General features: G+C 37.5%; 1 protein-coding gene across 4 annotated transcripts in view; it reads right to left on the reverse strand.

The window, feature by feature from the left end:
* Cntn5 (contactin 5) overlaps positions 1-17,332 on the reverse strand; it is a 1,232,986-nt gene that overhangs the window by 496,936 nt on the left and 718,718 nt on the right. For all 4 annotated transcript variants that reach the window (XM_021171282.3, XM_029481828.2, XM_029481826.2 and 1 more), the window contains one exon: positions 13,722-13,943. In XM_021171282.3, coding sequence (XP_021026941.1) covers positions 13,722-13,943 — 222 coding nt within the window. The remainder of the gene's footprint in view (positions 1-13,721; positions 13,944-17,332) is intronic.

A 17,332-nucleotide genomic window follows, 5' to 3' on the forward strand; every position in this document is an offset into this window, starting at 1 on the left:
AGGAGGCAGGCATAAGAACAGAAGCAACAGAAACCAAGTTTACTTGGCATCATCAAAACTGAACTCTGCCAATACAGCAAGTCCTGGATATACCATCATAACAGAAAAGCAAGACATGGATCTAAAGTCACTTCTCATGATGATGATGGAGGACTTTAAGAACGAAATATAGGAAAACGAGATAAACAGCTAGAAGCCCTTAAAAAGGAAACACAAAAATCCCTTAAAGAGTTACAGGAAAACACTACCAAACAGGGGATGGGATTGAACAAAACTATCCAGGATCTAAATATGGAGGTAAAACAATAAAGAAATCACAAACGGAGACAACTCTGGTGATAGACATCTTATGAGAGATATCAGGAACTATAGACACGAGCATCAACAACAGAATACAAGAGATTGAAGAGAGAATCTCAGGTGAAGAGATTACATAGAAAACATGGGCACACAAACAAAGAAAATGCAAAATGCAAAAAGATCCTAAATCAAAACATCCAGCGTAGAGCGGTGGTGGTGCAAGCCTTTAATCCCAGTACTTGGGAGGCAGAGGCAGGCAGATTTCTGAGTTCGAGGCCAGCCTGGTCTACAGAGTGAGTTCCAGGACAGCCAGGGCTACACAGAGAAACCCTGTCTTGAAAAACCAAAATAAATAAATAAATAAATAAATAAATAAATAAATAAATAAATAAATAAATCCAGGAAATCCAGGACATAATGAGAAGTCCAAATCTAAGATAATAGGTATAGATGAGAATGAAAATTTTCAAAATAAAGGGCCAGGAAATATCTTCAACAATATTATAGAAGAAAACTTCCACAACCTAAAGAGAGAGATGCCCATGAACATACAAGAAGCCTACAGAACTCCAAATAGACTGGACCAGAAAATAAATTCCTCCCAACACATAATAATCAGAACAACAAATGCACTAAATAAAGGCAGAACATTAAAAGCAGTAAGGGAAAAAGGTCAAATAACATATAAAGGCAGGCCTATTAGAATTACACCAGACTTCTCACCAGAGACTATGAAAGCCAGAAGATCCTGGAAAGATGTTATACAGACACTAAGAGAACACAAATGCCAGTCCAGGCTACTATACCCAACAAAACTGACAATTACCTTAGATGGAAAAACGGAGGTATTCCATGACAAAACCAAATTCACACAATATCTTTCCATGAATCAAATCCTTCAAAGAATAATAAACAGAAAACTCCAACACAAGCATGGAAAATACTCCCTAGAAAAGCAAGATATTAATCCTTCAACAAAACTAAAAGAAGATAGCCAAAAGAACTGAACCCCAAATCTAACCACAAAAATAACAGGAAGCAATAAATACTTTTCCTTAATATCTCTTAATATCAATGGACTCAACACCCCAATAAAAGACATAGACTAAAATCTGTTTCCTGGCTATGTAAACAGGATCCAACATTTTGCTGCATACAGGAGAACTACATCAGGGATAAAGACAGACACTACCTCAGAGTAAAAGGTTGAAAAACAAATTTCTAAGCAAATGGTCCGAAGAAACAAGAAGGAGTAGCCATTCTAATATAGAATAAAATTGACTTCCAACCCAAAGTTAACAAAAAAGACAAGGAGGGGAACTTCATACTCATCAAGGGGAAAATCTTTCAAGATGAACACTAAATTCTGAACATCTATGCTCCAAATGCAAGGACATCCACATTCATTAAGGAAACTTTAGTAAGCTCAAAGCACACACTGCACCTCACACAATAATAGTGGGAGACTTCAACACCCCACTCTCATCAATAGACAGATCCTGGAAACAGAATCTAAGCCTAGACACATTAAAAATAACAGAAGTTATGAAACAAATGTATTTAACATATATCTACAGAACATTTTATCCTAAAACAAAAGGATATACCTTCTTCTCAGAACCTCATGGTACCGTCTCCAAAACTGAATATATAACTGGTCATAAAAAGGGCTTCAACAGATACAAAATTATTGAATTATCCCATGCATCCTACTAGATCATCACAGACTAAGGCTGATTTTCAATAACAACATAAATAATACAAAGCCAACCTTCAAGTGGAAGCTGAACAACACTCCCCTCAATGTTACCTTGGTCAAGGATGAGATAAAGAAAGAAATTAAACACTTTTTAGAGTTTAATGAAAATGAAGCCACAACATATCCAAACTTATGGGACACAAATGACAGCAGTCCTAAGAGAAAAACTCATAACTCTGAGTCCCTCCAAAGAGAAACTAGAGAGAACATACACTAGTAGATTGACAGCACACCTACAAGTTCTACATCAAAAGGAAGCAAAATCACTCGAGAGGAGTAGTCAGAGGACATAATCAAACTCAGGGCTGAAATCAACCAAGTGGAAACAAAAGAACTATTCAAAGAATCAACCAAATCAGGAGCTGGTTCTTTGAGAAAATCAACAAGAAAAAAAAAAAAAAAAAAAAAAAAAAAAAAAAACCTTAGCCAGAATCACTAGAGGGCATAGGGAAAGCATCCTAATGAATAAAATCAGGAATGAAAAGGGAGACAAAACAACAGAACCTGCAGAAATCCAAAATATCATCAGATCCTACTACAAAAGGCTATACTCAACAAAACTGGAAAACCTGGATGAAATGGACAAATTTCTCGACAGATACCAGATAACAAAGTTAAATCAGGATCATATTAAGGATCTAAGCAGTCCCATTTACCCGAAAGAAATAGAAGAAGTCATAAATATTCTCCCAACCAAAAAAAAAGCCCAGGACCAGATGAGTTTAATGCAGAGTTTATCAGACCTTCAAAGAAGACCTAAGTCTAGTTCTTCTCAAACTATTCCACAAAATAGAAACAGAAGGCACTCTACCCAATTCATTCTATAAAGCCACAATTACTCTGATACCCAAACCACATAAAGACCCAACAAAGATAGAGAACTTCAGACCAATTTCCCTTATGAACAATCGATGCAAAAATACTCAATAAAATTCTCACTAACCGAATTCAAGAACACATCAAAACAATCATATCATGATCACGTAGGCTTCAATCCAGGGATGCAGGGATGGTTTAATATATGGAAACCCTTCAACATAATCCACTATATAAACAAACTCAAAGACAAAAACCACATGATCATCTCCTTAGATGCTGAGAAAGCATTTACAAAATCCAACACCCCTTCATGATAAAAGCCTTGGAAAGATCAGGAATTCAAGGCACGTATCTATACGTAATAAAAACAATATACAGTAAACCAGTAGCCAACATCAAAGTAAATGGGGAGAAGCTGGAAGTGATCCCACTAAATTCAGGGACTAGACAAGGCTGCCCACTTTCTCCCAATCTATTTAATATAGTACTTGAAGTCCTAGCAGAGCAATTCAACAACAACAAAAAAAAAAGGAGATCAAGGGGATACAAATTGGAAAGGAAGAAGTCAGAATATCACTATTTCCAGGTGATATGATAGTATATATAAGTGACCCTAAAACTTCCACCAGAGAAATCCTTAACCTGATAAACAGCTTCAGTGAAGTAGCTGGATATGAAATTTACGCATACAAATCAATGGCCTTTCTCTACACAAAGGATAAGCAGGCTGAGAAAGAAATTAGGGAAACAACACCCTTCACAATAGTCACAAATAATATAAAATACCTTGCTGTGACTCTAATTACGGAAGTGAAAGATCTGTATGATAAGAACTTCAGGTCTCTGAAGAAAGAAATCAAAGAAGACTTCAGAAGATGGAAAGATCTCCCATGCTAATGGATTGGTAGGATCAGTATAGTAAAAATGGCTGTCTTGCTGAAAGCAATCTACAGATTCAATGCAATCCCCTTCAAAATTCCAACTCAATTTTTCACTGAGATAGAAAGGGCAATTTGCAAATTCATCTGGAATAACAAAAAACCTAGGATAGCAAAAACGATTCTCAAGGATAAAAGAATCTCTGGTGTAATCACCATGCCTGACCTTAAGCTGTATTACAGAGCAATTGTGATTAAAAAAAAAAACAACAACAACAACAACAAAAACCAACCAAACAAACAAACAAAAAACCCACCATGGTACTGGTACAGCAAGAGACAGGTAGATCAATGGAATAGGAATGAAGACCCCAGAAATGAATCCACACACTTATGGTCACTTGAACTTTGACAAGGGAGGTAAAACCATCCAGAGGAAAAAAAGATAGCATTTACAACAAATGGTGCTGGCACAACTGGCAGTTATCATGTAGAAGAATGCAAATTGATCCTTTCTTTTCTCCTTGTACTAAGGTTAATTCTTTTTTTTTTTTTAACGTATTTTCCTCAATTACATTTCCAATGCTATCCCAAAAGTCCCCCATACCCCCCCCCCACTTCCCTACCCACCCATTCCCATTCTTTTGGCCCTGGCATTCCCCTGTATTGGGGCATATAAAATTTGCAAGTCCAATGGCCTCTCTTTCCAGTGATACTAAGGTTAATTCTAAGTGGATCAAAGAACTCTACATAAAACCAGAGACACTGAAACTTATAGAGGAGAAAGTAGGGAACAGCCTCAAAGATATGAGCACAGGGGAAAAATTCCTGAATAGAACAGCAATGGCTTGTACTGTAACATCAATAATTGACAAATGGGACCTCATAAAATTGCAAAGCTTCTGTACAGCAAAAGACACTGTCAGTAAGACAGAAAGGCCACCAAGAGATTGCAAAAGGATCTACCAATCCTAAATCAGATAGGGGACTAATGTCCAATATATACAAAGAACTCAAGAAGATGGACTATAGAAAATTAAATAACCCCAATTAAAAAATGGGGCCCAGAGCTAAAGAAAAAATTCTCAACTGAGGAATATTGAATGGCTGAGAAGCACGTGAAAAAATGTTCAACATCCTTAATCTTCGGGGAAATGCAAATCAAAAAACCCTGAGATTCTACCTCACACCAGTCAAAATGGCTAAGATCAAAAATTCAGGTGACAGCAGATGCTGGCGAGGATGTGGAGTAAGGGGAACACTCCTCCATTGTTGGTGGGATTGCAAGCTTGTAGGACTCTGGAAATCAGTATGGCAGTTCCTCAGAAAATTGGGCATAGTACTACCGAAAGATCCAACAATACCTCTCCTGGGCATATACCCAGAAGATGTTCTAACTGGTAATAAGGACTCATGCTCCACTATGTTCATAGCAGCCTTATTTATAATAGCCAGAAGCTGGAAAGAACCCAGATGTCCTGAACAGAAGAATGGATACAGAAAATATGGTACATTTACACAATGGAGTACTACTCAGCTATTAAAATCAATGAATTTATGAAATTCTTGGGCAAATGGATGTATCTGGAGGATATCATCCTGAGTGAGGTAACCTAATCCCAAAAGAAGTCACTTGATACATACTCACTGATAAGTGAATATTAGTCCAGAAACTTAGAATACCCAAGATACAATTTGCAAAACACAAGAAACTCAAGAAGAAGGAAGACCAAAGTGTGGATACTTCATTCCTCCTTAGAACAGGGAACAAAATATCCATGGAAGGAGTTACAGAGATAAAGTTTGGAGCTGAGTCAAAAGGATGGGCTATACAGAGACAACCCCACCTGGGGATCCACCCAATAATCAACCACTAAACACAGACACTATTGCACATGCAAGCAAGATTTTGTTGAAAGGACCCTGATAAATCTGTCTAGTGTGTGGCTATGCCAGTGCCTGGCAAATACAGAAGTCAATGCTCACAGTCATCTATAGGATGAAACACAAGGCCCCCAGTGGAGGAGCTAGCGAAAGTACCCAAGGAGCTTAAGGGGTCTGCATCCCCATAGGTGGCACCACAATATGATCTAACCAGTACCCCCACATCTTGTGTCTCTAGCTGCATATGTAGCAGAAGATGGCATAGTTGGCCATCATTGGGAAGAGAGGCCGCTCGTCTTACAAACTTTATATGCTCTAGTACAGGGGAAAGCCAGGGCCAAAAAGTAGGAGTGGGTGGATAGGGGTGCAGGGTGGGGAAGGTATAGGGGATGTCGTGATAGCATTTGAAATGTAAATGAAGAAAATATCTAATAAAAACTTGAAAAAAAGAAAAAGAATCTAATAGAAGGACAAATAAGTGTGAAATAATATATCTAAAATATTACTTAATTAAATATGTAGCATCCCAGAAGAAATTATGACAGATGACAAAAAGAGTTAATGACTAATTTGTTTTTAATTCGTCATATAACCCCCATTAATATAATAATTTAAAACATATCTTTATCTGAGTGTATAATATTGGTCAACCAAACATCAAAGTATTGGGTATTATGGTTTTAAAGTACTCACTCTTTCAAAAGTACTCACAAAGTTAGTGAACTGACTATAATTTGTACTGTTTCAGATTAATACAGTTATTATACTAAAAATATCTTGCATGAAAAAATACCAGTGAGGTTATTTTTTTCTAATTTTTTACAAACAAAATTCACAATATCTGCTATGATAGTCAACAGTCCTTTGTATCCCAGTTATTGGCACTCTCCTTAACATTCTCAGGGCCGCTGTGTAAATGAAAGCATTGTCCTGTAATCGTATTTGTCTTGACAACCCTTGCTTCTTCCACAGGTTTTGAGGGGCTGTACCACTGCAGCCCCGCCTGGTGAGCCTGGAGCTGGCATTCTCTTCCACAGAACTGTCCTAGACATTAGGTCTTGATGAGCCCACTCACTTTTCTGGGGTCCAGCTTTCTAGAGAAGTAGAGGAGTGCTATTTTGAGACCTAACTTTGCCTTCTAGCATCTTGTGTACTACATTACACTGGATCAATTCTCCTCTCCAAGCTTTTGAAATCCAGATCATTTCCTCCCAAGCTTCCCATGTATTACTTCATTACTGCCAAGACCATATAAGAAAGCACTGCTCAAATTAATGGGGAAGCCAATCCTTCTTAGTATCTACCAGTGTTTTTTAGGATCATTTCCAGCTGTTACTGTGTCTCCTTGGATTCTAAACCACCTTCCAGACTAAAATATTCCCTTTGATAATTGTTTTTTTTTTTTTCATCACTTTCTCAGACGGTTATGTCAGATGACTGCTGGTTACCTCTAACTTACAGTCCCAATTGATTGCCATGCTACCAGACACCAGCAAATCAGCAGCGTAATCTGGAGAATTGTCTGGATCTTCTGTCACTAAAGCTATGAGAAATACCTGGAACAAAACCAAGGGGGTAAGTGCGATATCGACAGATGTGACCTAATAAGCCTGCACAGGAGTACAAGAGAGACCACCTATTCTCACATTGTAGCTGCTGCTGCTGCTGCCTTTCTTTAGATGGTTATATTTTTCTTTTTGTAGGTGTGATGACATACTACTGATACTTTTTATTTCCCTTCTGCCATCAAAGAGATTTTATTATTGTTTACAGTCTGGATGCTCATATTGATTCAGGTCAGGAATAAGAACAATTATTCACTCTAAATGAAACATATAATACCGTTAAGAAACTTCAGATACTTAGAAACCACAAAAATAAATATTTTTATCTCATCTTGAAATTAGTTTGTAAATATTTGACATAAATAATAGTAACTTCACTTTTGAAAGATACATGGCAAATGTATAAAATATCAAGAGTTAGAAAAAGCATAATTTTCCAAAAACAATTGGTTTACAAAGAATAGGAAAAAAAATGGGAAACTGACAAAGGAGAAGCCAGCAAATAATTGAAGCACTATGAAAAAGCTACCATCATCTTTAGGCTAAAGAAAAATGAAAGCTTTTCAAATACAAGAACATTAAGATCTTTTTAGTGACCATATATTAATTATTTTAGTATATGATCAACAAAGATAAAAGAAGCAATCTGAGGAGAGAAATTATGACTTTTCGGGCTCAATGCATAAGATACCTCCTATCTAGCTAGCCTGACAACCTGCAAAAAAAAAAAAAAAAAAAATCACTTAAGTATTGAAGTAGGAGGTTGGAAAGATGATTCGGTAGTTCATAGGACTTGATGTTCTTGCAGAAGATCAGAATTCAGTTCCCAGCACTCACATGGCTAGTGACACTCATTTGCAACTCCAGATCCAGGGAATCTAACATCCTCTTTTGATGCACAAGACATATATAGTAATACACATACTTAAAGGAAAATCATTCATACATATAAAATAAAATAACTAAATCTTTAAAAAACAGTACTAAAGTGGGCAAAATATTAAAATTTAATAAAATTTAATAAAGCTAATATGTAGTCACAAAATTTCCTTTGTGTTTTAAACACTTCACAATTTTAATCAGATAAAGTTTAGCACATTTTATGTAGATGATTAAGTAAAATAGTAGGAAAAATAATTTTATCTCTTTAACTTGCAACATTTGCTTTTTTCTTTTCTGCAGCATCTGCTAAAGTAACAAATAGAACTAAAAAGTAGGTTTTGCACAGAATATTAAGGAGAACAAAAAGAATGCATAATTAAGTTCTGAATAAACAACTCTTGGCTGACTTTAGGGATTGGCTGCCTAAAAAATGTACCCAGATGTAGGAATGATCACAAGATGACACAGAAAATTAAAATAGATGAAATGTATGAAGCTTTTCCAGTATGAAAGTATGAGCACAGTCTACAGAGGAGAATAGAGAAGTGTAGTCAGGAAGGGACAGCACCCATAAAATGAAGAAAAGCAAGGGTTTATTTCAACACTGTATCCTTGGTTTTGGAAACCAATGAAGGTTTATCCTGGCCCTCCTCAGACTTCATGCCTTTCACAAGGCTGATAAGACATGGATCCCAGTGAAATAACATATATAGATCCACCTGTGAACATTCTCTACTGGTTGCTCCCCAGGATTGAGTTCCTGAAGAGGTTTTGGATGCTGTAGCTTACTTACTCTTAACTGTCTTAACTGATGTACAGTTCTCAGGATCAGTTGACCTCTTTCAGCAAGAGAAACAATACAACAAAAGAGGGAGAGAGAAGCAGAGGAACTGCTGCAAATTAAAGCTATAGCCTACCAGGAACACACAGTGCCTCTGAGCTCCAAATCTGGAGGACTCCCTTTACCAGCAGGGCTTCCCTTCTTTGACTTTGTCTGGAGAGCCACACCCTCTACCTGGGAAGGTCACAAAGCACTTGGCAAACTTACAAGCTCAACTTCCTCTTTCCCAGCAAGTACCTGAGATTCCTGGAATGCCTTGCCATACAAATGTGGAGATTATATATATATATATATATATATATATATATATATATATATCCTTATATATCCTTATATATATCCCTAGCTCACCCCAGTAAAGCGTATTGTACAAGCTCACCATGAGTAAAGGTATGCACACAAGCTAAGATCATCTAAGAGAGCTGTTTCATTGAAGACCATCATCGGAGAAGGCCTTCTCCCTGCCCCCTGCCCCCACTGAACTGTGTTTCATCCTCTCAGCCTGGTGTGCAGCAGCATCTAGACACCCTAAGAGGGAAGATGTGGAACCATAGCTGGACCCCAACATGCATACCACAGTAGAGTCTGTTGTGATACAATGTTAGTAGTCAGGTTCTGTACTTCTGTATAGCCAGTTCTCTAGTAGACAGCTCATAGCTATGGTTATGCGGGTTTTTTTTTGGGGGGGGCTGGGGGTGGAATGGGGGACATTAAACAAAAGGACTGAGGGATAACTGTGAGTCACTTTAGAAACCTATTGTTTTCTACATATTCAGTTCAGATTCTTTTTTGACACCAGAAATTGGACCCAGGTATCAGAAAACCTGTCCAAGAATGGAATCATGCAAGTTTTGTGAGGAAACACCAAGAAAACAAGACAAGAGTCTTGTGACCTCAATTCTTTTTCAAAATAATGGAATTGCTCTTATAATTTGTTTCTGACCTCCTGATGTATCCAGTAAGAGCGAGATTACTTCAGATTATTCATTAAAACTTGCTGGTATTATTTGTTTATATGCTTCTACTGAAAAAAAAAACATCATTTTGCCATGCGGGACTTGTCCTTGCCATTGTAAACTTTACTCATGTGATTCTGATTTACCCTCAGAGTATAAATTTTCTGAGGCTGAGAATAAATTTGGCTATTGTATGAAACTTTAGTTTGTGATCCCCAGAGTGAGAAGAGGGTGTTGGATCCCCTATAACTGGAATTACCAGTGATTGAGATGCTAGATATAAGTGCTGGGAAATAGACACATTCCTCTGGAAGAGCAGCCAGCTCTCTTTGAGCCTGAACCATCTCACATCTCGGAATACCACATTTTAATCACTTCAAGGAGAGGATATCATAATACCTTTATAAATCACCATTATATTATGATATATTACCATTAATTAAATTATTAATTTAATAATTAAATTGTTCATTTTAAATATTTAGTTTTCCATGGGGTGGAAAAAGTATACAAGTTTTTCAGTGTATATTTCTACGCATATGCCGCAATGAACATAATTTAAACTTGCTTGTATCTGTGTGTAAGTTTCAGCTGGATGTTTAGTACAAAGTTAAACTGTTTCTCCATTTTTTTCCAGGAAACCGCAAGTGTAGATTTATTAAAACAAACAAACAAACAAACACAAACAAACAGCCCTGTGCCACATCCTCCTAGCTTGACTCGGATCAGGATCTGGATGGCTCCCTTTTCAGGCTCTGTTACTTTTCTCATTTTTCACAAGAACGTGTCAACCTCAGGTTTACTCTCTATCAAAGCTAAAGGGAATTACCTGACAAAAGCCATATGTCAGACTCTTGTCCAGAAGGAAGAATTCAAAGTCACATCCAGCTGAGATCTATCAAATAGTCAGATGAGAAAGCAGGAGTCAGGGGAAAGCCGCTACAATGTTCCCTTGGAGGTTCTGAAATGTGAATTATACTACAATTACATTCATTTGGGTCCCAGACTAGAGCCTTGAGTTTCATGTAATCCAAGGCACAGAGGCATGGCTATAACATAGGAACCTTTTACAGATGCAGTGTCCCATCCTCTGAACTTTAACATGATTCCTAGTCAACATGTGTACATGCTTGATACTAAGGAGAGTGGATACACAAAAGCACTTTGTCACTTGTGTTCATCAGACTGTGATGAATAGGATGAAATTTATTAATGTTTTTGCAGAATGTTTGAGTTAAATGTTATAGAAAGCAATAAACTCATAGTGAGATCAATGCAGAAAACGTGTGTCTGTTCTCATCAGAAAGAGTAAAGCTATTCCATTTGACTTCTGAGCAGACTTATAACTGACCAGACTTATGGTCCTTGGTGTGATGGATATGCTTGATGGTCAACATGACTATATCTTAAATCAACTTTTAACTCAAGCTTTGGCTAAACCTGTGAGGAGTTTTCTTGAATGGATCATTTTGTTGGGAAAAAGCACTTTAAATCTGAACCACACCTTCTAGTGGGAACCTATTAAGAGGACATGGAAAAGGAAGTGCTTGCTCATTACTTGCTAACACTTGCTCTCAACAGCAAGTCTATTCTTTTACTAAAAAGCCCTGACTAATATATTTGGTTACTACTTAGTCCAAAACTAGACAGCCCTACAGCAGGTATAAAGGTATCATACTGAGAAGAGAGATGTTTACAACAGACACTTAGAATGTATGTGCCTGTATCTTGTGTCCTTATGCATATTAACTTTATAATTGGCATTTGCTTTACTTCAGACTTCCTGGCTATATTTTAGTTATATTAAAAGGTACTTTAACTTCCATTAGCTGCAAGAGAATATATCAGCTATCTACCACCTTGAAAGTAATTAAGACAAATATGCAGAGCTTGTGCTTCTGAACACTCAATACCTTTTAAATAATCCATAAAATAACAATGCCTTCCAAAATTTGATCCCAATATATATTTGTATGATTATGATACTCGTGCCAGGGCATACCCACAGATGAGCCCAGTAGTTTTTACTAGTGAGTTCCAAGTTCATTGGCATACAGATAACTGGTTAAATTCAGCGATTGCAAAACAAAACAAAAAGACATAGATGTTATAAAGTAAAAGTAGGTTTAAAGGGGTTGTTAGTGGGTTTATATCAGGCAGTGTTGACAGCACTGAGAACGCACTACATAAAGGTAAGAAACTTTCAAAGTAAAGCTTAGCAAAAAAAAAAAAGGAAATGAAATATGATGCAAAGGGAATTTTGAAATACATGTTAGGTATTTTGCCATTCAAATGTATTTAAGGTTCAATCACCCTGTGTTAATAAACTGCAAAAGCTAGCATAATGGAATGGATGCCTTATAGGGGAAAGATTTGTTTAATCATGAGTAATGAGTTTGCCTCCACACAGCAACACAACCTAAGTTGATACTTTAATTTTTGTAATAGAGTTCTTGGAAAATGTGTCTTCAAATGGCTCATTGATCCTCAGTCAGTACTGAATGTCATTCAATATTTCTCTTAAAATCAGTAAAGGCATAAATGAAAACTACTCAGAGAGCTAATTAATAATGTGATCCTGGGAGAGACGCACACCCACCTCTGCATTTTCATTCCCTCAGAAGCCACAGTATCTAACTGGCACATTTCTTTGAGACATTGAGTGAGATAATGAGCACTGGCAGGATTGCTCATTAACCTCATTTTTTCTCTTGATATGTCTACTGATGACAGGTTTAGGGAACAAGGGAAAGATAGTTCTCAGGCCATAATGCTAATAAGTGTAGAGTGGTTGTTAATTGAACTTATATCTAAGTGTGACATCTGTCTTATTTATTTATCACTCAAAAATAAAATGAAATATAAGCATATATTCATAAGATATATAATATACTTTACACTGTTTTACTAAAGAAAAATCTAGAAATAAAAGCACTACACTCAGCATGTTTATTTCATTTATCTAAAGATTTACATTATTTTAAAGTGTGTGTGTGTGTGTGTGTATGTTTATGTCTGTGTGTGGGTCTGTGCAGATGATTGTTAGTACCCAGAGTTATTGTATTCTCCTGGAGCTGGAGTTTGGAATTGCAATTATAAGCAATTGTGAGTTGTTTGATGTGGGTACTGGGAAAAAGACCTCAGGTGCTCTGTAAAAGCATTTTTAAAAATTGAGTCTCCACCCCAGTCCCTAATATACCTGTTTTAAGGCTACAGATACTTATTGCCAAATTGCCAGTAAAAAAAGAAAATGAAAAAGAAAGAGTTGTGCTTTCACTTTCAGACTATTGTCTGAAATTTAGTTATAATGTATATTGTTAGTGACTATAATTAACAGTTGATTTCACCAAGAATCTTGGGAAGTATTTAGAACAGAAGCCAAGAAAGACTGCTGCTCCTCCAAGTGGCCTTTTCTTCTCTTCCACAGCCTGCTCCCCTCCTTTTGCTTTCCTAGATCACAGTTTCCAAAGTTGCAATTATAAATCCATTGCCTGCTTCTATAAGAAATGGATCATTCTCAACCCTCTTGTAGTTTTACAAACAGCAATCTGTTCTACAGACTCAGAGAGTAACATATCTCATGAACACAGTGGTCCATCTCCCAAACTCTGCTTCTAAGTATACTAGTTAACAAGAGCAAATGCTCTATCCACACTGAGCACAGGTTTCTGAGCTCTACTTGCTTTCTCAAAGTTGACCTACCTCTTCAAACCTCTCCCTATAGTACAGTGAACTCTAATCTTCTTGCTGCAGCATGCTTAAGACTTCTCATTAACAGTCTTGTGTGAAGGGCTCCTTCCCTGACTGGTGCTATTTTGTATGTTTTTCTGCACTTACCATCTTGTCTGAAGGCATCTGAGGAGTGATAAAGGTTGCCTGGCAAGTGATACTGCTGAGCTGCCCCTCTCCAGCTTGGCGGAGAAACACTGATGGTACCTAATGAAGGACTGCTGAACCGTGGTCTGGACTTGGAACCAAAGGCAGACGAGGTTGAACTCTTCTTAATTCTGAGCAAAGCAGCATATGAAGTAGAAAGGCCAGAGAGAGCTTCAGAGTATTCTATAAAAAAGAAACAGTAATATAGACTCAAATTTAAGGCCCTTGATTTATGATTTTTTTCTTATGAAAGTTGTTTCTTCTGACTAAATTGTTGGAAATCTGCTACAACTGAATTCATGCTACAATGAAAAATGGAAAAGGATAAAGGATACCTGTTAGGATTTGAAATATTTTATAAACCCTTCCTGATTGTAATATGTTCTTCCAAGAAATTACCATTAAAAATATAAATAGAGGAAGGAAAATAAGGAGAACAGGAGATTGAGGAAGAAATGAAGAAGGGATTGAGGAATGGAAAGATAAAGGGTAAAGCTTGGGGAGGAAAGAAAAACACATTTAAACCCTAGCCTTACATATCCCTTTTCCAGGAATATTTGGATTATTTTGCCTTTGTTTTAATCCATTCCATGTAGGATAAATCAAAGCCTTCTTTATTACTAAAACTGGAAAAATATTTTCACTCCTGTTTTGTAGACATAAAAATAAATACATAGAGATAGGAACTTCTCTGGCTGAAACTAATCATAGTATACCAGAAACTTCTGCAGTGATACCTATCTTGTTTATGTTGAACTTTATACCTCAGTGTCCCTGGAAGTCCTTAACTGACTATTAAACATGAATGAGGGCAGAGGGTCCCAAGGTTTCCAGAAGACTCTCCACACCACAGGCCCCTTAGCACACCCAGGACCTTGAGATCACTGGTGAGTGGAAAGCAACTTCTGTTCCAAAGAATCCCGAAGGTCTTGTGCCAGTAGGAAGAAGAACAAAGAAACCCAGCCAGACCAGTGGCTGGGATTCGTTCCTGTCAGGGTCAGCCCTGCACCATCTTTGGTGCTAACCTGGCGGAGGGTCCCAAGGTCCCCAGAGGACTCTCAATGTCACAGGCACCCCAGCACACCCAGGACCTTGAGATCACTGGTGATTGGAACACAACATCTGTTCCAAAGAATCCCAGAGGGTCTGGTTTGAGCAGGAACAGGGACAAAGGAACCCTGCCCAACCAGAGGCTGGGAGTCCTTCTGGTGGCTCCAGCCCTGTGCCATCATGGGCATGAATTGGGCAAGCTCTCACACACTCAGAATCTTGGGATCACTGAGACCAGTCTATGCAGGAGAGCATATGGGTCCAGAAGCAACAAAGCTTTTGGGGCAGTGTCCCTTTCTAGCCTTCATCCTCAGCTAGGAGGAGGAGGAGCTGAGACCCAGACGCCTGGGCACATCCCTTGCCAGAGGAGATTCTGCCTCCAGGAAGAGCTCTGACATCGGGACTTAGGAGGTAGATCTGGGCTCCAGAATTCTGGGCACCTTCTCTGCAAGAGGAGAGCATGCCTGCAGAGAGTGCTCAGACTATTGGGACTCAGGAAAGAGTTGAACTACCAGGAGTGCTGACAGAGGCTAACAGAATCACAGTAGGAAAAAGCTCAAGACAGAGACAGCTAGAACATCGAACAACAGAGATTACCATATGGTGAAAGACAACCTTAAGAATCTTACTAACAGAAACCAAGAATACTCAACATCATCAGAACCCAGTACACCCACCAGAGCAAAAACTGGATACCCAACACACCTGAAAAGAAAGACTTGTGTTAAAAATCATACCTCAAGATGCTGGTAGAGGATTTTAAGAAGGTCGTTAATAACTCACTTAAAGAAATACAGGAAAAATATATTGCTAAACAGGTAGAAGTCCTTAAAGAAGAAACACAAAAATCCCTATAAAAATTACAGGAAAACAAAAACAAACAGGTGATGGAATTGAACAAAACCATTCAAGATCTATAAATGGAAGTAGAAACAATAAAAAACTAAACAAACAAAAAAACAAAACAAAACAAAACAAAGGTAGACAAATGTGAAGATTGAAATCCTAGGAAAGGAATCAGGAGCCATAGATGCGAGCAGCAGCAACAGAATTCAAGAGATGGAAGAGAGAATCTCAGGTACAGAAGTATCCATAGAAAACATAGACACAACGATAAAAGAAAATGCAAATTGCAAAAAGATCTTAACTCAAAACATCCAGGAAATCAAGGACACAATGAGAAGACCAAACCTACAGATAATAGGGGTAGATGAGAATGAAGGTTTTCAACTTAAAGAGCCAGGAAATATCTTCAACAAAATTATAGAAGAAAACTTCTCAACCTAAAGGAAGAGATGCCCATGAACATACAAGAAGCCTACAGAACTCCATCCAAATAGACTGGACCAGAAAAGAAATTCCTCCCAAGAAATAATAATCAGAACAACAAATGCACTAAATAAAGATAGAATATTAAAAGCAGTAAGGGAAAAAGTCAAGTAAAATATAAAGGCAGGCCTACTAGAATTACAACAGACTTCACACCAGAGACTATGAAAGCCAGAAGATCCTGGACAGATTTTATGCAGACCCTAAGAGAACACAAATGCCAGCCCAGGATACTATACCCAGCAAAACTCTCAATTACCATAGATGGAGAAATCAAAGTATTCCATGATAAAACCAAATTCACACAATATAATTCCACAAATCCAGTGCATCAAAGGATACTAAAGGGAAAACACCAACACAAGGGCAGAATCTACACCCTAGAATAAGCAAGAAAGTAATCCTTCAACAAACCTAAAAGAAGATAGCCACAAGAACACAATTGCAACATTAACAACAAAAATAACAGCAAGCAACAATTACTTTTCTTTAATTTCTCTTAACATCGATGGACTCAATTCCCCAATAAAAAGACATAGACTAATAGACTGGTTACACAAACAGGACCCAACATTTTGTTGCTTACAGGAAACCCATCTCAGGGGAAAGGACAGATACAACCAAGGACAGAGTGAAAGGCTGGAAAACAATTTTCCAAGCAAATGATCTGAAGAAACAAGCTGAAGTAGCCATCCTAATATCGACTAAAATTGACTTTCAAACCAAAGTTATCAAAAAAGACAAGGAGGGGCACTTCATACTCATCAAAGTTAAATTCTACCAAGATAAACTCTCAATTCTGAATATCTGTGCTCCAAATACAAGGGCAGCCACATTCATTAAAGAAACTTTAGTAAAGCTCAAAGCACACATGGCACCTCACACAATAATAGTAGGAGACTTCAACACCCCACTCTCACCAATGGACAGATACTGGAAACAGAAACTAAACAGAGACACATGGGCACTAACAGAAGTAATGAAACAAATGGATTTAATAAATATCTACAGAACATTTTACCCTAAAACAAAAGGATATACCTTCTTCTCAGTGCCACATGGTATATCCTCCAAAATTGACTATATAATTGGTCATAAAACAGGACTCAACAGATACAAAGATATTGAAATTATCCCATGCATCCTATCTGATCACCAGGGACTAAGGCTGATCTTCAATAACAAATAAATAA

The sequence above is a fragment of the Mus caroli genome, unplaced genomic scaffold (genome assembly GCF_978045245.1).
Source record: "Mus caroli unplaced genomic scaffold, Mus_caroli_1 scaffold_11, whole genome shotgun sequence".
NCBI classification, from domain to species: Eukaryota; Metazoa; Chordata; class Mammalia; order Rodentia; family Muridae; genus Mus; species Mus caroli.